Source organism: Aotus nancymaae, unplaced genomic scaffold (genome assembly GCF_030222135.1).
Source record: "Aotus nancymaae isolate 86718 unplaced genomic scaffold, 86718_ANA_hifiasm-v0.15.2.pri h1tg000019l, whole genome shotgun sequence".
Taxonomy (NCBI): domain Eukaryota; kingdom Metazoa; phylum Chordata; class Mammalia; order Primates; family Aotidae; genus Aotus; species Aotus nancymaae.
The window spans coordinates 6,467,042-6,490,862 of NW_026988431.1; the positions used below are offsets into that span (position 1 = coordinate 6,467,042).

The 23,821-nt window shown below is 37.5% G+C and overlaps 1 protein-coding gene across 12 annotated transcripts in view; it reads left to right on the forward strand.

Annotated features, from left to right (window-relative positions):
* Positions 1-23,821, forward strand: part of SLC4A7 (solute carrier family 4 member 7) — a 101,227-nt gene that overhangs the window by 13,770 nt on the left and 63,636 nt on the right. For 6 of the 12 annotated variants that reach the window (XM_021666481.2, XM_021666484.2, XM_021666485.2 and 3 more), the window contains exons 2-4: positions 14,847-14,928; positions 18,254-18,400; positions 23,673-23,811. In XM_021666481.2, coding sequence (XP_021522156.1) covers positions 14,847-14,928; positions 18,254-18,400; positions 23,673-23,811 — 368 coding nt within the window. Of the gene's footprint in view, positions 1-9,743; positions 10,927-14,846; positions 14,929-18,253; positions 18,401-23,672; positions 23,812-23,821 lie in introns of those variants that run through there. The other 6 variants (XM_012435532.2, XM_012435537.2, XM_012435534.2 and 3 more) reach the window with 6 other exon arrangements.

Consider the following 23,821-nt stretch of genomic DNA (forward strand, 5'->3'; position numbering starts at 1 on the left):
CAGAATAGAAAACTTAAAAACTACGTTACAGATAGTAAGGACAAATATTGTTTTGTGAAAACTTTTGTTTGTTTTATTCATGCATACGTACATACATGACATGTTAAGAGGTATGTTATGCTTGGCCTTTTGGCTAAGATCAAGTGAAGAGGTATGTTACATACTGGGTCGTGATGCAAAATGTGTTTCCAGGGTTTGCTGTTTTTTTTTTTTTTTTTTTTTTAAAGTTGGAGCTACTCATTGTTTTATTCCTTTACTTAAAACAAGTTGGAAAACCATTGCTATAGATTAACAGTTGATTTCATTCTTTTGTGAATAATACATATATATTCATATGTTAATACATATATATTCATATGTTCAGTATATACATCAATCATATATATTCCTTAAAATGTTAACACCCAAGTATTAGTATTTAGATTAAATGCTGTTATTTGGCTTATAAATTAACAGTACATCAAAGTTTTTATTTTGGCAAATTTAACTTCATACTTCATTAATAGATTACTTGTTACATGTATAATATTAATAAATTGAGGTGTAATGAGAAGAAAGAACTGCCAACATATTATCTTCTGTTCAATTTCAAACTCAAATTAACTGCTTAAGCCTTTAAGCTCATGGGCAAAAAAAACCCAAAATCTACAATTAGCAAGACTTTGTTTAGTCAGTTTGACTCAGAAATACTTGAAATATTGTAATGTGTTTAATTTGAAGAGGACTTATGGAAAACTATACCTTGTCCTACACATCTCTTCATTTATATCCTTTGTAATATCCTTTATAAGCTGGTAAACATAAGAAGTGTGTCTGTGAGTTCTGTGAGCTGTTAAAATTTTAGTGGTGCTAAAAACTGAAGTGGTTGCCCAAATTAAGCAATGTGAACTCAGCAGTGATATTTAGCAGTATGAAACCCAGTGGACTGGCTGTGCTCCATACTGAAACATATGTTTTTAAAATTAGACAGGTTTCCATTTGTCTTATAGAGATTTCTCCTTCCTCTTTTCTTGGCTATTTGCTTCAAGTTTATCTGTGTAAATCAAATTAAAATCTTCATGTTTGTTGTTAATACTGGTTTATTGTGTTAATGTTTGTGTTGCTTATTGCTTTGATTTCAATTTTGTTAGCTGGTACTGAATTGCTAGTATTTTAAAATACTGAGGTGAACATTTTTGTGATTGTTTTACTTACAATTCCATAAATATGGCCTATGAGTAAAAAGTTTAAAACAGGGTGTGGTATGTGGCCTAGTGGAATGAACATGGGTGCTTTGAAATCACATACCCCTGATTTGAATAATGATCAGCTGTGTTACTATAAGGAGTTTTTGTGAGAATTAACAATAATGTTTGTAAGTGGCCCAGTAAAAGTGCATTGTCCCTAGAGGCAGGACATTATCTTAAATTCTGTCTTATCCAAGCTGAAGCAATTGGGAACATTATTTAACTTTTCTGAGTCTCAAGTTTCTTCTTTCACATACTTGGGAGAGTAATACTTGCTCCAAATTTTTTTTTTTTTTTTTAAGAGATGGGGGTTTCACCATGTTGGCCAGGATGGTCTCGATCTCCTGACCTTGTGATCTACCCGCCTCGGCCTCCCAAAGTGCTGGGATTACAGGCATGGCTGGTTTCGAACTCCTGACCTCAGGTGATCCACCTGCCTCAGCCTCCCAAAGTGCTGGGATTCTAGGCGTAAACCACTGTGCCTGGTCGAGATAGTAAAAATTTTAAAGAATTTAAAACATGTCTTCTCATAATTAAAATTGTGCACCTTTTCTGTACCCCCCCTCCTTTCTGTCATACAGAGAAACACAGGTCCTCTGCTTTGTCAGCAGTATCATTCGCATCTAGTTACATTCCTGTATTATGTTCCTATACCGAAAAGGTAATTTCCCGTCTGTAAAGGGAACTTAAATGGCTACTGCATATGCTTTCTTAATCACTTTAATTCCTGTACAGTTTTCCACCTAATTTAAAATTTCTAGGTTCCCCCCACTTTGGCTGCTTGAAATTCACAATTCGAATTCTAAGCCATTTAGTATTTCTTTTTCCTGAATTTAAAATTTCAAAAAATCTTAAATTTATTATATAATCAAATTAATTAGTTTAAAATGAATTAAATCAGTTAGATTGTATAATTTAATAACTGTAAAGCAGCAAAAACGTTATTATTATTATTATTATTTTTTACTGTTCCTACCAGTTCAGTTTTAGAAAATGGGAAAATGGTTAGGAAAATTTTGAGCCATCTTCTGTAGGTAGCTGAACTTGTGAAATGCTTTTTCAAAAATGTTACTTGCTTTGTTATTAAAGTTGTATCTACTTGAAACATTGGTTGTAGTTTTTTTTTTTTTTTTTTTTTTTTGATATGGAGTCTTGCTCCGTATCCCAAGCTGGAGTGCAGTGGCGCGATCTCAGTTCACTGCAACCTTCATCTCCCAGGTTCAAGCGATTTTCCCGGCTCAGCCTCCCGAGTGGCTGGGATTACAGGCCCGCCTGGTAAATTTTCGTGTTTTTGGGCGTTGCCTAGGCTGGTCTCAAACCCCTGAGCTCAAGCAATTCGCCTGCTTTGGCCTCCCAAAGTGCAGGTGTTATAGACAAAACCGGGTTGTTGTCACACGGGCGGGAAAGACTAGGCACACAAAACACTTTGAAAGGTGAGGGGTTACGAATTTCTTGGACGAAAAAAGAAAAAGGACAACACAGCCAAGAAAGATGGAGTCCTGCTAACAGACTGTCCATCTCACCAATTGAATTCCATGTTACTACCCCGGAACAGGCGGGGACAGGCTCTTGCCCCTGCCAATGGCGCCAACTTTTCGCGTCTCCACCCTATCCTCCCAGTGCGCAGATTGTCCCGTAGACTCTGAAGAGGAAAAGAAAGAACACAGCAAAGTGAGATGGAGTCCTGGTAGCAGGCTGTCCATCTCACTAATTGAATTCCATGTTACTACCCCGGAACAGGAGGGGCCAGGCTCTTTCCCTTTGCAAATGGTGCAAACTTTTTGCGGTTCCACCCTATCCTCCCAGTGCGCAGGCCACTGGTAGGTTGTCTTGGATCCCTGTTTACTTGGTGCTCTCGTTAGGATTACAGGCAAGAGCAACTGCGCTGGGCTTGCTTGGTTGCCTTTTTTTTTTTTTTTTTTTGAGACAGAGTGGGGCTCTGTTGTCTAGGCTGGAGTGCAGTGGTGGCGCAGTCTCGGCTCACTGCAACCTCTGCCTACCAGGTTCAAGCAGTTCTCCTGCCCCACCCTCCGGAGTAACTGAGATTGCAGGCGCCCGCCACCACGTGGGCCTGGCTAATTTTTGTATTTTTAGTAGAGACGGGGGTTCGCCATGTTGGCCAGGCTGGTCTCAAACGCCTGACCTCAGGTGATCCACCCGCCTCTGCCTCTCAAAGTGCTGGGATTACCGGCGTGAGCCACCAAGCCCAGTCTTGATTGTAGTTTTGAAGAATGGACTAAAATGTCACTTAATATTTCACCCTTAATGAATTTTCAGTTATCTTTTATGTTAAATATATTGAATAAATAGGTCTTTACTGTTTTTAGAGAAACATCTTTGTTGAAACAGATTAATCTATGTAGCCTTCTATGTGTTCATATAGACACAAACTCACAAATGGATTTTATCCTTCCTAAAAAATGAAAATGATATTAAAAACTACAGTTTTTTTTTTTTTTTTTTTTTTTTTGGAGACAGAGCCTCCCAGGCTGGTGTGCAGTGGCGCAATCTTGGCTCACTGTATCTTCTGCCTCCTGGGTTCAACTCTTCTCAAAACCCTGAGCTCAAGCAATCCTCCCGCCTTAGCCTCCCAGAGTGCTGATGTTGTAGACAAATCCGGGTTCTTGTCACAAGGGCAGGAAAAATTTGGCACGCAGACACTTTGAACGGTGGGGAGTTACGAATTTATTGGTTGAAAAGGAAAACAACCAGCACAGCAAAGTAAGATGGAATCCTGCTAACAGGCTGTCCGTCTCACCAATTGAATTCCACGTTACTACCCCGGAACAGGAGGGTCCAGGCTCTTCCCCCGCTGCAAATGGCACGAACTTTTCCCGGCTCCACCCCATCCTTCCAGTGTGCAGATTGCCTCGTAGACTCCCAAGAGAAAGAACACAGCAAAGTGAGATGGAGTTCTGCTAGGCCACCAATTGAATTCCACATTACTACCCCGGAACAGGCAGGGCCAGGCTCTTCCCCCTGCAAATGGCGCGAACTTTTTGTGGCTCCACCCCATCTTCCCAGTGCGCAGGCCACTGGTAGCTTAGCTTGGGAGCTCTTTTTGCTTGGCGCTGTCACTGGGATCACAGGCATTAGTCACCGCGCTGGGCTGGGCTTCTCTTTTCCTTTTTTTTCTGTTTCTGAGGTGGAGTTTCGCTCTGTCGTCCAGGCTGGAGTACCACGATGGGATCTCGGCTCACTGCAACCTCCGCCTCCGGGGTTCAGCCTCTTGAGTAGCTGAGATTGCAGGCACCCGCCACACGCCCAGCTAATTTTTGTATATTTAGTAGAGACTGGGTTTCGCCATGTTTGCCAGGCTGGTCTCCATCCAACTCCTGACTTCAGGTGATCTGCCTGCCTCTACTGGTTTTAAATGTGAGTTTAAAAAAATTATGGAGGTCAGGCGTGGTGGCTCACGCCTGTAATCCCAGCACTTTGGGAGGCCGAGGCGGGCGGATCACAAGGTCAGGATTTTGAGACCAACCTGGTGAAACTCGTCTCTACTGAAAATACAACAGCAACAACAACAAAATAGCTGGGCGTGTTGGTGCGAGCCTGTAGTCCCAGCTACTAGGTAGGCTGAGGCAGGAGAATGTCTTGAACCCAGGAGGCCCAGGTTGCAGTGAGCCGAGATTGTGCCACTGCACTCCATCCTGGGCAGTAGATAGAGACTGCGTTTCCCTCCCCCCACCAAAAAAAAAAGTAAGGAAAAAAGAAAAAAATTAAATCTCGTGTGGTTCCATTAAAATTGGTTCCTAATCTGATGGGTCTTAAATTCCATTTGTTAAACATTTAGCGAGCGTGTCCCTTTAGTTATTGGCCATTTGTGTTTTCACTTAAGGGAATTACTTGGCTCGTTTTTTTGTTTTTTGTGTTTTTTTTTTTTTGAGATGGAATCTCTTTCTCAGGATGGAATGCAGTGGTATAGTCTTGGCTTACTGCAATCTCTGCCTCCCAGGTTCGAGTGATCTCCCACCTCAGCCACCCTAGTAGCTGGGACTACAGGAGCATGCCACAATGCCTCGCTTGTTGTTGTTGTTGTTGTTGTTGTAGTAGTTGTTGTTGTAGTTGTTGTTGCACGATACTGGCTCGCCACAACCTCCGCCTCCCGGGTTCAAGCGATTCTCTTACCTCAGCTATCCTGAGTAACTGGGACTATAGGCACGCGCCACCACGCCCTGCTTATTTTTGTATTTTTAGTAGAGATGAGGTCTCACCATATTGGTCAGGCTGGTCTCGATTCCTGACCTTGTGATCCGCCCGCCTCGGCCTTCCAAAGTGCTAGGATTACAGGCGTGAGCCACCGCACCCAGCATCATTATTGCCTTTTGTAGAGACAAGGTCTTTCTTTGTTGCCCAGGCTGGTCTCAAACTCCTGTCCTCAACAGTCTTCCAGCCTTGGTCTACCAAAGTAGGATTATCACTATTCCTAGCCTGTTACTGCTTAATTAAAGAAAAACTATGGGTTTTAATTTATCTCGTAATTGGTTACCTTCAAATGAATGTGGTTTTTGTTTTTGAGATGAAGTCTTGCTCCGTCACCCAGACTGAAGTGCAGTGCTGCCATCTCTGCTCACTGCAACCTCTGCCTCCTGGCTTCAAGCAGTTCTCCCTGCCTCAGTCTCCCAAGTAGCTAGGATTACATGGGTGAGCCACCAGGTCTGGCCAAATGAATGTTTTTATTTGTGCCGATTGGTTGAATCTGTCATTCTAGGTACACAATCACATCGTCTGCAAATAAACATAATTTTGTTTTTTGTTCTGTATTCCTTACATTAGCTCCACATTCAAATTTGATGGATTTTCCTGCAGACAGTGGAATCTTACAGCTCACATATCAAGCAAAATCTTTAAGTTTTGTTTTTTTGAGGTGATGTCTTGCTGTTGCCCAGACTGGAGTGCAGTGGTCCATGTCCACTCACTGTAACCTCTGTCTCCCTGGTTCATACGATTTTCCTGCCTCAGCCTCCTGAGTAGTTGGGACTACAGGCACCTGCTAGCACGCCCGGCTAAGTTTTGTATTTTTAGTAGAGATGGGATTTTACCATATTGGCCAGGTTGGTCTCAAACGCCTGACCTTGTGTTCCACCAACCTTGACCTCCCTATGTGCTGGGATTACAGGTGTGAGCCACTGCGCCCAGCTGAAATCTTTAGTATTTTACACTTTAATATGTTTGCTCTTGGTATCTGGTTATAATTTTGTCACTTCTTGACAGATTTGTTTTATTTTCATTATACTTGAGTCATGTTGTAAAGGTCTACTGGGAATCCTGAAGGAATAATAAAAAACACATCTAGACACATCTTGATGAAACAAAAACCCAGTGGATATTAGGCTTCTGGTCAACAGCACCAGATTCTTAAAGGCCATGGCATAGTACCTGAGAGAAGGTATCTATCCAAAATACATATCAAGTAAAATGATTTTTGAACATGAAAAGATTTTCTTTATTACCCATATATTCATTGTGAAGCATATTTCTCAAGGCCTTCTTAAATGAAAAAGGAATAATGTGAGCTGAACATCACTCAGACAACTTAGGGGAAAACACCGTTGATAATAAATTAAGAGAGGGATCTACTTTAATGTTTGAAATAGTCTCTTGTGAGCAGTAGAGATTTGGTGACATCGATTCAGATGGTCCAATTTTAATTATTGGTTCTGCACTAGATAATACAGTATTTAAGTAATTCTAGTACTTCGAATGCTTATTAATATGAGTTTTCAGTTTTTAGAATTAACCAGAGGACACAGCTTAGAAGGCTTTATTAGTTGAATAGAATGTAAATGTTATGAATCTTGATACAAAAATAAAAACATAAGCTGAGTATAGTGGCTTCTGTAATCCCAGCAGTTTGGGAGGCCCAGGCGAGTGGATATCTGTCGAGGCCAGGAGTTCAAGACCTGCCTAGCCAACGTGGAGAAACCCAGTCTGTACTTAAAATATAAAAATTAGCAGGGTGTGATTGCAGGCATTGGTAATCCCAGCTGCTAGGGAAGCTGAGACATGAGACTTGCTTGAACTTGGGAGGCAGAGTTTGCAGTGAGCAGAGATTGCGCCACTGCACTCCAGCCTGGGCAACAGAGTGAGACCCTGTCTCAGAAAAAAAAAAAAAAAAAAAAAAAAAAAAAAAATATATATATATATATATATATATATATATAATATATATAAAAAACTGAGATGTGGAAGAGAGATTGCAAATGAAAGGGTATGGGTGTGTTAGAGAAAATTCTTTTCTTTTTTGTGGAACAAACAGATACTGTCGGTTCCACAAAAAATTGTCTAAAATTGATAAACCAAAGACGTAAAAAAAGATGTAAAAAAATTGATAAACACTGTCTAAAATTGATAAACCAAGACATAAAATAAATTATTTAAAGTTATAATGGTAACTCTAGCAATCAAAAATAATTACAAGACACAACAGAATGTGGTTCTAGCTCATGAGCGAAAGTGGGAATGGGAGGAATGCTTGGTTATTTGGGGGCACTTTTGTAACCTTGGATTTTTCTACCATTTACATATTAATTTGATAAATTACTTAAAAATGTACCTTAAGTTAAGAAATATAGGTTATATATAAAACAGTAAGTGTGTAATGAATGCTCTCTTTTTGTAAGAACATATATATTCCCATTTGCATAAAAACATTAGCAAGAAGGCTGAAAACAGAGCGAGGGATCAAATGAGACTTCTGTGTATGCCTGCTGTTCAGTAAAATTATACTGAAAATAAATCTTTAAATAATTAGACAAATGAAAGCCTATTGATTAAAGTTTCAGTTTATTTGTTGAGTTACTTTATATTTTTATTTTATCAAAGAACATAGTAAACTAACTTTACCTATTTCACCTATAAACCTTGATTTTTAAAAATTTTATTGGAATACTGGTCTAATAGTGTCCATGATAGTGTCACTTACAATGGGAAATGTTGGAGAAATGTGTCTTTCGTATTTTGATATATAACATTTTGTTTTGTATTTGAGAAATTAAAAAGTTGGTACATGCACTTAGTTTCTTTCTTCTTTTCCCTCTTGGGTTGCTTTACCTTCCCTTCCTCCCACCCAAATCCCTATGCTTATGGTTTTTATAATCCAGTGGGGGAGGAGAGGAATGGGGCAGACATGTGCTTGACCAGCAGGTTAAGCTCTTAAGTCCTGGTGGGGAGGGCCAAGATTTTCCACAGGAAGTGTATTTCAAGAGGTCATTTTAGAAATGGTTTTTTTTTTTTTTTTGAGATGGAGTCTCATTCTGCTGCCCAGGCTAGAATGCAGTGGCATGATCTCAGCTCACTGCAGCCTCCGCCTCCCAGGATCCAGCAATTCTCCTGCCTCAGCCTCCAGAGTAGCTGGTATTACAGGCTCGCACCACCATGCCTGGCTAATTTTTGTGTTTTTGGTAGAGGTGGGGTCACCATGTTGGCAAGGCTAGTCTTGAATTCCTGACCTCAGGTGATCTGCCTGCCTCAGCCTCCAAAAGTGCTAGGATTCAGGCATGAGCCACCATGCCCAGCCAGAAACTAGTTTTTAACCTGATTGCAGATGTTCTTTGGGGGCATGATGTATTGAGAATTTAAAAAATAATTGAATGACACATGTCTTACTCTTCAGATTTATGTTTATTTGCCAAATGTATATCATACATCATAAGGGTGAATATTTCAGATATTTAATTAATTATATGTGTATTATAACTGTTGATGTTACTGGGATTTCTGTTCTTGGAGGAGTTGAGAAGCCTTAATTGTATTTGAAGTCTATGACATGTCTTTCACCTGTTACCTACAGTCAGTGTCCCTATGTAAAGTTGTGAAAGATAAAAGAAAGTATCTTTTCTGTTTGATGTATTAGTTTTACATTTCTTATTTTGTTACATATTTAGTGCACATCATCAGTGAATTCTCCAGGATGAGCTGGATAGTAAGATTTTAGCTATGGGATATAGATATTTTTATAGAAAATATTAAATATCGCCAGGCGCAGTGGCTCACTCTTGTAATCCCAGCACTTTGGGAGGCCGAGGTGGGTGGATCACGAGGTCAAGAGATCGAGACCATCCTGGTCAACATGGTGAAACCCCGTCTGTACTAAAAATACAAAAAATTAGCTGGGCATGGTGGCGCGTGCCTGTAATCCCAGCTACTCAGGAGGCTGAGGTAGGAGAATTGCCTGAACCCAGGAGGCGGAGGTTGTGGTGAGCCGAGATCGCACCACTGCACTCCAGCCTGGGTAACAAGAGCGAAACTCCGTCTCAAAAAAAAAAAAAAAAGAAAATATTAAATATCATCTATTTGCTACCTTATAGAATTGATGGTACCAAGAAGCAAATCTGTGTATACAAAGAGCACTTTAGCGAAGCAGTAAAAACTAGTTATCTTATTAAATCTCAGCCTTTTTGTTTTGCTTTAATATTCTGAATGACAAAATAAGTATAAAAATGGAGTCTTGCTCTGTCACCCAGGTTGGAGTGCGGTGGTGTGATCTCTGCTCACTGCAATCTCTGCCTCCCGGGTTCAAGTGATTCTCCTGCCTCAGCCTCCTGAGTATCTGATACTGCGGGCACCCGCCACCACGCTTGACTAATTTTTGTATTTTTAGTAGAGATGGGGTTTTACCATATTGGCCAGGCTGGTTTTGAACTCCTGACCTTGTGATCCACCCACCTCAGCCTTCCAAAGTGCTGGGATTACAGATGTGAGCCACAGCTCCCGGCCCTGGATTTTTTTTTTAAATGAACTTGAACCAAGGACAGATCACATCAGATTGACTGCAGAAGTACATATGAGAATCCAGTTGTCTTCTATGAAGTTAAATATGTAAAAATTAAGATATGTTGAATATGTAAAAATTAACAGAGCCATTCTTCCCACTAAATTTTGTCTTGTTTTTGAGAAGTTATTTTTATTAAAATGTTAGTATGTTAACATGTAATGGCTTTATTATTGTTTAAATGATTCTGAATAAATATTTTGAAGTTTTCTGTTTTAATCCTGATGTGGTAACTTGTATAAACAAAGGCCCTGTGAGATCTTCAGGAATTTTTAAGAATGTAGAGAATCCCGTGTCTCATTTTTTTTCTAACTATTGTCCATATTAACACTTGTTTTGGCTAAAATGATAATTATAAACCATAATATGATTTATTAATCCATTTATTAATACAGTTACATGTGAGTTGGCATAAATTTTGTGATTTGAAAAAGGTGAAATTTTTCCAATGGAAACATCTTTGGATTTTTTCTGAAATTAATTAAAGGGCTAGATTTAACTGAGCATAGTTTTGAAAGTACCTTCTCTATGGTATAGATACTCTCACATCCATCCACATGTATTCTTAGAGTATGCACTGTTTGTACTAACACTGCAGAAAGGTTTTAGTTAAAAATGAATTGCTGCATTCCTCTTGGTATTTTTACTTAAAACTAAATGTGTATATTACCTTCCAAATCTGTTATGCTGTGACCCTGTGTAGGTTGTAGTTATTAGCTTCAAAGATTAGGTAACTTAGAACACAGTGATTGGCTGCGCCATAAAAGTAACTTAGAAGAGTTAATCTCTGCAAAGCACAGTGACCTAAATCAGATATGTGCTCACTGTCCCTGGAAACTTCAAAGGACTTACTGCATTACATCATCAAAAACAAGGCATTTCTGTATTACTATGGAAAGATTTCGTCTGGAGAAGAAGTTACCTGTATGTACCTAATTAAGATCTTATATTTTATTTACAAATGAATTTGAATCAGAGTTGAATAGTGAAGCTTGAAGAAATGTCAGGCTTATTAGCACTGGCTTAGAATAGTATCATCCTCTGTGTCCTTGGCTGTGGATGTCATCTGTTGAAGAGGAATTCTGTGTGTAAAGTTAAAAATGTTTGTAGCATCTTTATTCTTCTATAAAACTCATTCTTTGGTTAGTTAATATTACTTGAATGCGTCTTTAAAAATTACTTGGCTGAGATATTAGGAAATAAATCACTTTTTCTTAATGGTTAAGTATGTTTTGAAGTTAAAGTGTTCGATAACTATGAAATTATGTGGTTAATCATAATTTGTGACAGGCATTACTTTTGGGCAATAGCCATATGTCTTAAGTAATGGAAAAAAATAATTTGTAACAGGGATCTCTGATGGCTATTTCAATGGATTTTTGTAAACTTCGGGGTGTCAAAAAGAATATTAGACTAGATTTACCATGTATTTTAAAGGAATCTTTTAACATCCTTTACTTCTAGTACTTTGCCTTTGGCAGGTTAAGTGTCATTTTGATTTGGCATGTTGTGTCATTTTTGATAATTTGACCAGAAATATAAATTGTGCATTTTGCTTTTTCAGGCAAGGTAAATAGCTATGAGAAGAATTAGTAAAATGTCTTATGAAGGTATAAATCTGTTTCTAACAAAACTCGATTTGATTTTGCTGGGATTTGCATTTTGAATTGAATTTGATTTTGTCATATGTTGATGCTGGGTTTTAAAATTTATGATCTAGGTTTTGGTTTTTGGTTTTTTTATTTTTTTGGAGACAGGATCTTGCTCTGTTGCCCAGACTAGAGTGCGGTGGTGCAATCTTGGCTTATTGCAACCTCCACTTCCTGGGTTCAAGCCTTCTGAGTAACTGGAATTACAGGAGTGCTCCACCACACTCAGCTAATTTTTGTATTTTTAGTAGAGACAGGTTTCGCCATGTTGGCTAGGCTGGTCTTAAACTCCTGACCTCAAATAATCTGCCTGCTTCGGCCTCCCAAAGGCTGCACTCCAGACTGGGCAACAGAGGGAGTCTCTGTCAAATTAAAATGAAATGAAATAAAATAATTTAGTTATGCAAGTTACACATGAAAACGTTCTCATTGAAAACTGAAACAATAACAATAAATTCATATTCTGATTTGACTTCCATTCAAACCCAGTTCCCTTTCCAGAAACGAGCAGTTAAGAATTTGGTGTGTCTGAGCTGCAGTAGCACATTTAGCACAAAAAAAAAAAAAAAAAAAAAAAAAAAAAAAAAAAAATTTGGTGTGGATACCATCAAACCTTTTCCCCTGCTTTTTACTTAATATAAATAAATACATATGAAAACCTGTAACTATGGCAATAAAATTTTGGTTTAGTCTTGTAAATATTTTTAACATAAACTTGACCTTATTCACTACAATGTGCTTTTTCACTAAACAAATATCTTTGAGAATTTTTCTTATCAGGACATAAGATCTGCTTCCATTTTTTGGGTCTGGTTTCTCAAACTGTTTCCTAGAACTCTTTGGTATGAGATTGTCTTGTTACTATTGACACACATTTTTGTTTCACTTTTTTAAATATTAGAAAGAATGCCTCAATGAAAATGAAAGTTCAGAGAAGTGGAACTTTTTCTTGCCCAGGGCTTTGCAGACAGTATCTAGTAGGAACAGCCTGTGTAGAGCATGAGAAGATGTACTCTTTTTTTTTTTTTATATATCATGTTTGGTACATGTGGGAGCATTTATCCATGATAGATATTTAGAGGTCAAAGGGTATGTGTATTTTAAATAAGTATAGTAAACAATATATTTGTAAGTATTGTGAGACTATATAACTTAAGCTGTTTTTGAGTCTTTTTTGTTTTTATTTGAAGGTGAGAGTTAATTGTTTTGCTTCATATCCTGGCAATTGTGCAACCTAAATGAAAGTTTGGAATGTGAGCAGTTAATCCCTTTTAGAATAGGCAGTATGCTACCTTCAGGATACAACTTCTGTGCGTTTTACTTAGGAGAGCTTATCTTTTATACCTATGCATGTTCAGAGACTCAATGACATGAAGTCGTTGGAGGATTTGGCTAAAGATTTCAGAGGATGACTTGGTTCATGGGTGGAAATTGCAGTTTTGGGGTTTGGTTTGGTTTCCTACTTTGGATTTTCCTTGTTACTGAGGAAGTGAATGCTGTAAGGCAGCTTGATTAATTTGTGCACCTGGCTAATTATTTTTTGTAGAGAGAGGGTTTCACCATGTTGGCCAGGCTGGTGTCGAACTCCTGACCTCAGGTGATCCACCCACCTTGGCCTCCCAAAATGTTGGGATGACAGGCATGAGCCACCGCGCTCGGCCTTAAAATTTTGTTAAATTAAAAATCGTGTTAAATAAATGGAGATGGGGTCTTGCTATGTTGCCCAGGCTGGTTTCAAACTCCTGGCTCAAGTGATACTCGTACCTCAGCCTTCCAAAGTACTGGGATTTCAGGTGTGAACCACCACACCTGGCCCATGTTCTTAGTCCATCGTATGAAATTTTATGGTCCACATGGCTTGCTCCCACTCCTTTAAATATGGAACCATAGCAAGTCATTTAATACCTCTATTACCTATATTAAATTGAACACCAATCATTCAGAGTTGTATACATGTATGTCCTGATATCCAAATATATTTGATTTACAGTTTGGATATATAGCCTTTAGAAAGTAAATTTGGATATCAAAAGATCTGCATTTACTTCATATACTGTGTCCTGTTCTGAGTTTTGGGTAACAAATAGTGGTAGTTTGGATAGCAAGGAATTTATTTGAAAATTTAATCAAATCAATTCAGTTCCTGAGTTTACCTACTAAGGATTTGAACACTGTGGGTTTCCACAGAAGCAACAATTGTATCTCAGTTTACTTGGTATACATTGTAAAAGAGTATAGAGCTGCCTGGCCAGCTCTGGTAGAGGTCAGGGAGGGTTTCCCTGCATAGCTCCAATAGCCCCATGCTGGGTATCAGTCCAGAGGAAGCTGTAGCTGGTCCGGCTAGAAACCAGGACTAGATTTCTAAGACTTTTTGAGGGTAGGGTATTTGTTCTTCTCTCTCTAGCAGTGGCACAGAATCTTTGTGCGTAATAAGTTAATAGTAAGTAGTTAATGATGATTAGAATGTCCGTTTGAAAGTTATTACAAGTTGAGAAGGGAAGTTAAAGCTAAAATTTTCTCATTTTAAAAATAACCTATACAACATTTTACAATAAATATGTTTAGACTTTTTGTTGAACTGAAAAGAGAACAAAATTGTGAAGGTGAGAGTTTCACAACTGAAACTAGATTTTCCCTAGAGGTTAAATTTTGGCATGGATTTTACTTTGGGGAAAAATAAAAAGTTCTTTTAACTTTTGTGAACTCTTGATTAATATAAAGTGGTGCTGCATGTTGAGTCTACTTTTTCTTTGACAACTTTATGTTTGACCATAATTCAATCCAGCATAACTGTTTCCTGTTGTTTAGGACACGTAAGAGCAAAGATCAAGAAAGAAAGCATTCCACGTTGGCATCCAAGGACTCCCCTCACATCACATTTTCTTTAATCTCTAACCCTGGAAGGTCTGTCTTCTGAGGATGAAATGAATATATTACCACTTATTTAGTAATTTGCACAGAAAACCATTTAAAAATCTTTGCCATTTCACTTCTTACTATGGGATTTTTGAATGGTCTTCTGTGGATTTAAGTAGCTCATAACATATTTTTAAAATAATGCAGTTAGCTGTAATAAGAATTCATTTATTTGAAAGAAAGCAGTCTTTTATATTTTGTTGCCATTTCAAAGGATGCGTATGATAGGTCCTCAATAGATTGTGATCTCATGAGTCAATGAGAATGATTTGTTCTTAGGGTCCTGATGAAGAAGCTGTCGTGGATCTTGGCAAAACTAGCTCAACTGTGAACACCAAGTTTGAAAAAGAAGAACTAGAAAGTAAGTTTGTTTAAAATAACTTACTTTGCTTAGTAGGATAAATTACTAATTAATATTTGTTGTACGTATCCTCTTAAGTTTTACCTAGTATTTGTTGAGTTTTTGTTTGTTATTGTTGTAATGCATACATTTAGAAGAGTGCCATTTGAAAGTATTGGCAAAAGATAAGAGTTCAGAATGCTTTTCAGAATTCAGTGATGGTTACCATTAACTTAACTTGGAAAACTGAAAGGACAGAGTCACAGAATTAGTTAATTCTTTTATTTTTTTTTCATTTCTAGCAGGCCGAGTAATTTGTATAATGAGTACACTAAAGTGCCAGACTAATAAACCACAGTTATCATTAGTTGCCATCTAAACATTCATTTTATAGGTGTTACATTAGCCTTTTAAAGTGTTGCAATAACCTCTGCATAGAGTTGTAGAGCAACTGAGTTGTTTGCCCATCATTCTTCCTTAAACAGGAAGAAGTCCTGGCATGTGGTTTCTTTCCTTTGAAAATAATTTTAGATTTACAGAATAGCTGCAAAGGCAGCACAGAGTGTTCCTCCATACACTTCACCCAGTTTCTGCTAATGTTAACATTTTTCACAGGCATGCATTTGTGTAAACCAAGAAAGTAACACTGGTTAATTACTAATTTAATTAGAATCTGATTAATTACTAGTTTACTATTAAACCACAGATTTTAGGCTTCACTGGTTTTTCCACTACTGGCCTTTTTCTGTTCTAGGATTCAGTTGATCCAGTTCAGGCTCTGTAACAGTACATTTAATTGCAAGTCTCCTAATGTATACCAGTTCCTCATTCTTTCTTTGTTTTTCATGACTTTGACACTTTTGAAGAGTAATGGTTAGATATTTCATATAGTGTTTCTCAGTTTGGGTTTAGTCTGATGTTATCACGAGTAGGTGGAGGTTATAGGTATTTGGGAAGCGTACAAGAGAAGTAACATGCCCTTTTCAGTGCACTATATCTGTGGACAGTCTGATATCAACATGACTTATTATTGATGATGTTAACCACGAACATGTGGTTAAGGTGGTGTTCATAGCAAATGTTTTGATAGACATTTTTGGGGGATGTTTTTAGGAACTACATCATTAAGTTAAAATCTTCAATGAGAGCTAGTAGTATATTGGGTTATTAATTGTTTATTTTAAAAAAGAGATGGACAGAGAAACAAGAGTTTTCATTTGTAAGTTTTTTTTTTTTTTTTAACTCTAAAAATGGACTTTAAAAGCCTAGTCTTGTTAGGGCTTCCAGAAAGAACCTCAGTTATCTAGAAGCTTATGGTTAGATCCTGTGAATTATAGGAGCTAGGGAGGTTAAAATTGTTAGTGCTAATTTTACTAATTCAGGTGTACAGTAATACATTTAACATTTAATGTCAACTCTCACCTATACGTGACCTGGAATATGAAGGGAGAGGCACTTGGCTATGTTTCTTCACTTCCTTTGGTTATCATAGGCCATAAGCTCTGCATACTTTGCATGCAACTACATTTTGTTATCAAGTTTGACAGAGATATTAAGTTTATCTAAGAGAGTTTGAGTACATAGGCTCTGGATAGAATAAGTAAGAGCAGAAGAAAAAGGAAAGAAAAAGAAAAAAATTACAACAGAGGACGCTAGAGGCAATAGTAAAAGAAGAAAATACAATAAGGCTTAATCTACCAATCTTTGGATTCTAGTTTGTTTTTATTTATTTTATCTAGTCTTTCTAAACTGCACACTCATGGCATTTATTTTTATCTTGGTGCATTGGGGCTTGTGTGCCAAGACCCATTAGTACTAATTGGAGGAACAACGTTGTAATTCCCAGTGGAGTGATGGGAATTTAACTGTTTAATTTCCACTTTTCTTTATGTTCTGAAAGAAATAGTTTCATTAGAATAAAATTGAGTTTTGTTATATTTATTTCTTACTGCTTTTTAATTGGTAATTCACGTAACATAAAATTGACCATTTTAAAGTCTACAATTTTTTAAAAAATGTATTCACTATGTTATGCAACCAACACCATTGTCTAATTCTTGAAACATTTCTATCATTCCAAAAAGAAACCCTGTATGATTAGCTTTTACATTTGGATTTTTTTTTCTAGTAGTTGAGATTTAGTTCCATAGACATTTATCAAGTGCTTACCATGTGCTAAGCTAGAGTACTGGGAGATGTTGAAAAAATTATTTTAGTTCAGTGTGTTAAGTCTGTCCCTCTTTTAATTTAAAAGGTGATTATTTACTTGATGAAATTAGTATATTGGCAGCTGAAATAAGATGTTAGAGTATCACATTTTTCAGCCTTAGCTGGGGATATGAGTGTCGGGCAACTCAAATTTTATGCTGCTCTGTGCCTGTCTGAAAAATGGCATGAAATCTTAAGTATTGATTTTGTGGTTCCAAGTAAATGTTAATCAATCAGTAACTTCACAAATATGGAATCCCAAAAATAATGAGGATCAACTGTACTTCAAATCACATATAAAGATGGCAATCCCAAGTCTCTTGAAGTACTTGTTTTGTGACCATCTTATGTTAGGAAAAGAACGTCATTAACTATTTGTATTTCAGCATATTACTTTTTAAATTGTGTACATAGTTGCAAATTAGTTGACCTTGTAGTTCACATCCCCCTTCACTCAACACTCATTTGATATTTCCATAGTGCTCCTAGCTCTGTGGCTAGGATTCCTGATTGAGTTTCATCTAGTGGGCAAAAGCAGAGACTGCCTTTCATAACTGTTTTGTTCTTAGACTGCAAAGTTAGGATAATGCAATATCAGCAGGAGCTTTTACTAGTTTAAAAGCAAAGTAACTTGCTGCTTTTTTAATCTAATCCGACAGTTTCTACCCTTTATTTGGATTATTTACATTTAATGTAGCTCTCAGTAATTTGGACTTCATTGATTTTGTTCAAAACTCTAAAAAATTAGTAAATATATTTTTTATAAAGTATTTGTTATTAAAATTTATATCTTAAGGACCTCTACTAACTATGGTTGGCCATGAATGTAGATGGAATAAATATATGTCTACGTAGTGTGATTTCAGGTGGGCTGAGCTCTTCTTTCTTATCTTTTTTTTAGATGTACAAACACTTACATAAGAGAGTCATAGATTTAGTACAATCACCTGTCAATGATATTAGCACTTGGCATAATATTCTTTGTAGTGCTTTGTAAAATAAGAGAAGTAACTGGAGACTATCATTGTTAATTACACAAACTTATATTCTTTATCAGAGTAGATTTTGGAGTACGTTGGCATATATCACTTTTTTCTCTTTTGGAAGGCTAGTAATATGTTTGTGAACCTTTTCATAGGTCATAGAGCTGTATATATTGGTGTTCACGTCCCGTTTAGTAAAGAGAGTCGTCGGCGTCATAGGCATCGTGGACACAAGCATCACCACCGGAGAAGAAAAGATAAAGAATCAGATAAAGAAGATGGACGGGAATCTCCTTCTTATGGTAAGAGAAAACAGTTCTCCTTTAACCGTTTAAAGTTCCTGTCTTTCAGAAAAGTATTTTCATTTAATTGACTATTTCCTTTTAAACATTGTATGTCTGCAGTAATGTAGACACATTGTATACGTTGGGGAAAACCGATTCAAGTAAGAAATTTTTTTTTTTTTTTGTAAGAAAAATCTTTAAGTCCAGATCTCTTTGGTATAAATGAAAAAATAAAGGGCTTTGTTTTCTTTATTGTATCCCATCCTTGGAATTGTAAAAGTTATGCCTAGTCACTTAACCTCAAAATTTAGTAGTGTTTCATTTTCTTTCCTCTACTATGTATTTAATTACTTACATATGCAATGAATAGACATTGGGAATGCTAAGACTGTCATGGAAGGGATTAAAGTTTTTTTCCTTTTTTTGAGGCAGAGTCTTGCTCTGTCGCCCAGGCTGGAGTCTAGTGGCATGATCTCGGCTCACTGCAACCTCCACCTCCCAGGGTCCAGTGATTCTTGTGCCTCAGCCTCCCAAGTAGCTGGGATTACTGGCACATGCCACCATGCTCAGCTAAGTTTTGTGTTTTTTGTAGAGATGGAGTTTCACCATGTTGGCCAGTCTGGTCTTGAACTTGTGACCTCAAGTGATCACCTGCCTCGGCCTCCCACAATACTGTGATTACAGGTGTGAACCATTGTGCCCGGCCATTTTTTTTCCTTCTTACACCACATTTTGGCCAGAAGATTTTATCCACCAGGCTGGATTGCTTGGTTTTCTGTGCAAAAAAGAGTACTCTGATTTGATAGTAGTATTTATGTAAAAGGACAGGGTTTTTGTTTGTTACTTAAAAGCAGAGAAGTATAGCAGTACCAATAGAAATCAGAAAGAAGAAAAGGTATATAGTAGAGGAACAAGACTTTACCTGATAATAAACATTGATAGCCTTGTTTTAAGTGGCCTTGAGAGTGGGAAAGGAGAGAGCCAAACTGTAAAACCTGAGGAGGCTTCTTAGACATTATACTTAGTTGACATACAGGGCATTATTAGTATAAGGCCATCTGTATACCATGGGTCCTAGTGTGTGCTTTCTAGCAAAGAAAGCTATGTGAGCCGCGTCCTATTGGTACTTGTGTGCTAAAGGAAAGTTTCTGTGAAAAAGGCAAGGAACAAAAAATTACTATGTATAATACAGTTGGTGCATGAATACAGGAAAGAAAATACTGATGGCCTACTAAAATATAAAGGGCAAATTCTGTGTCTAAACATTCTACCAAGCCCTAGACCTATGGTCTTGTATTTAACAGTCTTAGCATTTTTAATATTCAGCCATCTTAGCATTTTAAAAATACAAATATATTCATTTTATAGATGAGGAACCTTCAGCCCAGAGGGACTGACAGGAATCTATTAAGAAACTCTACTAAGAGATACTGATGGCCTGGTAAAAATAATACTAAGTGGTCATGTGGCCAGCAAAGGAAAAGCAAACACTGAATTTGGAAAGGGTCACTAGTGAACTCTTTTTGGTGATACTAAGTAATTTAGAAGTATTTTTACTGTTGTATACGTTGCAGCCATTCAGTTTAGGATATCCTGGGCTCTTCTATGAGTACGTGGATCAGTATGCTTCTTCTCTAATTCAAACAGTGTGAAAAGGCGCACAGTATTTTTATGGACAGAAATGTCGTTTACTTAACTCTTAGTATATTGATATATTCACCTAAGTAGTTGGTTTGATGTTTTAAGCTAGGATATGGGATGAAAAGACTAAGTAAAGGGGTTTGAAAAATAAATTATAACAAAGAAAATATTTGATTTTTTTAAAAGAACTATTCTAGAAAAGATTTATGTCCCTGAAGTTTTTGTTTTAACTACCAATTTGTATCTGAAAATGTGCTAAAAATGAAGTCTCTTTCTCTCTACTCTCTAAAGGGATTATACAGGACTTTTGCTTCTAAACAATGGAATAACACGGATTAAATTTTCTCCCCATTTTATTTTAAAAGCTATTCCTATTTTGGGGCTATTTTCCACTGCATTTTCCTTTAGACTTATTAAGGTATAATTAACAAAATTTGTATATATTTAAGGTATACAATATGATCATATATGTATGTGTGTGTGTGTGTGTGTGTGTGTGTATATATATGACTGGAGTGCAGTGGTGTGATCTTGGCTCACTACAACCTCTGCCTCCCAAGTTCAAGTGATTCTCCTGCCTCAGCCTCCTGAGTAGCTGGGATTACAGGTGCCCACCACCATGCCCAGCTAATTTTTTTTTCTTTTGTATTTTTAGTAGAGATGGGGTTTCACCATGTTGGCCAGGCTGGTCTCAAACTCCTGACCTCAAGTGATTTGCCCACCTCAGCCTCCCAAAGTGCTGGGATTACAGGCGTGAGCCATGGTGCCTGGCCAATACAATATTATTAGCTATAGTCATCATGTTGTACATTATTAGATTCTTAGAATTCATTTATCTAATAACTGAAAGTTTGTAACTGCCGTCCCATTTAAAGTAGCTAGAAAACCAGATAAAATATATGAAACAGTAGTTTTATTTATTTATTTATTTATTTGAGATGGAGTTTCACTCTTGCTGGCCAAACTGGAGTGCAGTGGTGCGATCTTGGCTCACTGCAACCTCCTGCTCCCGGGTTCACACGATTCTCCTGTCTCACCCTTCCGAGTAGCTGGGATTACAGGCGTGTGCCCCCACATTTGGCTAATTTTTTGTATTTTTAGTGGAAACAGGGTTTCACCATGTTAGCCAGGCTGGTCTTGAACTCCTGATCTCAGAAGATCCGCCTGCCTCGGCCTTCCAAAGTACTGGGATTATAGGCGTGAGCCACCGAGTCTGGCTGAAACAGTAGTTTTAAGACATTGGACAAAAGGCAGCATAGGACTTTGATTTCTGAGAGAGGAGAAGCAAGTGAGAGAATACCTATGATTACCTGAGTTTATTGCCCAGAGACAGTTTTCAGGCCACAGCACAAGGAGAGGAATCCAAACAGAGCCTAGAGTTGAGGAGCATAGATTGGAATTTGGGGAGGTCAAAGAGGTTAGAATTTGAGGTGGAGAGTGCAAGAGAGTAGATAGCTATTCAGAGTTCCAAAGATCGGAAGACGAATCCTTTTGAGTGTTTGGCTGATCACTGATCTGGCCATGTATGAGAAGAAACTACCTGTGGCCTGGGGAAAACTACCAGAAAGCCAGTAGTAGGCTAAGCAGTTCCTGTACTTTCACAAAAGACTGGGAATAGTGTGTGTTCCCTTCAGCCACAGTGGAAAGACTTTGACACATACAGGGTATTGGGTAGAGTTCTCAGAAGGCTCTTGCCTTAGTAGTGAGTCTAGATTAGTTTTACACTACAGTTCTTAAAGGCAGGTCTTGAAAGAATTAAATTAACTGTATGCCAGGGCAAAGAATTACACAACTAAACGAAAGAAGATAAAATCTAGCACCTGACCATGTTAAATTCATAGTATCTGGAATCCAAAAATTATCAGAGATATAAAGACACAGGAAAATATGAGCCAAAACCAGGAGAAAAAAAAATCAGTAAAGATCCAGAAATGACAGAGTTGATGGAATTGCAAAATAAGAATGTTAAAGCAACTAGAATAAATATGCTCCATATGCTCAAAAGGATAGAGAAGAATATGACCATGTTAAAGAGAGCTATTGAAAATAGAAGGAAGCCCCAAATGGAAATTCTTGAGAGGAAAACAGTACAATATCTGAAATGGAGAATACACTGGGTAGGATTAACTGAAGATTTGCTACAGCAGAAAAAAAGAAGTAATCAGTGGTTTTAAAGACAGTGATAGCAACTGTCCAAAATGAAACACAGAGAATGAAGTGACTGAAAAAGAATGGAGCTTCAGTAATTTGTAGTTTTATTTTTCCTGTAATATCCCTGGTAAGTTTTGGTATCAAGGTAATGCTGGCTTCATTAACAAAATTGAGAAGTGTGCCCTCCTCTTACGTTTTCTAGCAGTCTTCAATGTGCAGGTTATGTCATAAACATACTGGAAAATTTTCAGATGTTTTTTATATGCTTCTCCTCCTATTCTTTATATTTTCCTTGCCCTGGAGTTCTTGACCTTCTGCATCCCTCTTAATCTTTTATGTTTCCTTCCTTCTTATCTATTGTTTCCACATTCTCTGAAATTTTCTCAAATCTGACTTTTATGAAAACAGTTCCATCTAATCTGCTCTTTATCCTGTTCAAATATCCTTGTATGTTGCATCCACAAGTACTTGGAGAACTGTTCACTGGGGTGTAAATTTTGAGTGAGAGCTCATCTCTCATATTCAGGGTAACTCTTTGTGATTGTTTGTTTATATGGGGCCCTAGGGCTTTCAGCTGTCTCGGACTAGTATTTGTGCTAATTCTTCTGTTTGAGGCTCCTATACTACACAGATAGTTTAATTTCAGATGCCATGAATGGGTTATCTGTTTCCTGTAGTGACTTGTCCTACCCCCGAAACCCCAAGCTGACAGTTTTGTTTCTTCATGATAGTAGGAAAATAAGTTTCTGTATACTTGGGGCTTTGAGTTTTCTCATTTTTTGGAACTTGGCGATTTCCTATTTTTTATTCTTTAAAATAGCTTGTATTTTATCGATTGATTGACTGAGATGGAATCTCTGTCGCCCAGGCCAGAGTGCAGTGGGGTGATCTCAGCTCACTGCAATCTCCGCCTCTCAGGTTCAAGTGATTCTCCTGCCACAGCCTCCCGAGTAGTTGGGATTATAGGCCTTCACCAATATGCCTGACTAATTTTTGTATTTTTACTAGAGATGGGATTTCACCATGTTGGACAGGCTGGTCTCAAACTCCTGACCTCAGGTGATCCACTCGCCTTGGCCTCCCAAAGTGCTGGGATCACAGGTGTGAGCTACAGTGCCTGGCCTTAGCTTATATTTAAATATTCTGTTCTAACATTTCCATGTAGTTTTGGTGAGGAAAAAGGGCTGCCTTTGAGTATTATGTTCATGTTTTGGAATGTTATTTTTACTTTTGTTTGTTTAGTTAATTATAAAGTTACTTTGACTCGTTTATTTTCAATATAATTTCTTTTTTTCTCTATAGAGGTTTTTTTGTGACTTTTCCTGAATTGTTGGTTCTTGTTTCCTTTCAGAACTGTGGTAGTTCAGTAACTAAGAGAGTTTTGATGAAATATATTTGTTTATACAGGTAACAAAAGTGTTTCACTTTCTTCAAAACTGTGAATTTATCTTTGAATTGAGGAAAATTTTGAGTATATTTAAATTCTTATTTTGTAAAGATACACCATCCCAGAGAGTTCAGTTTATCCTTGGTACTGAAGATGATGATGAAGAACATATTCCTCATGATCTCTTCACGGAAATGGATGAACTGTGTTACCGAGATGGAGAGGAATATGAATGGAAAGAAACTGCCAGGTAATACTGC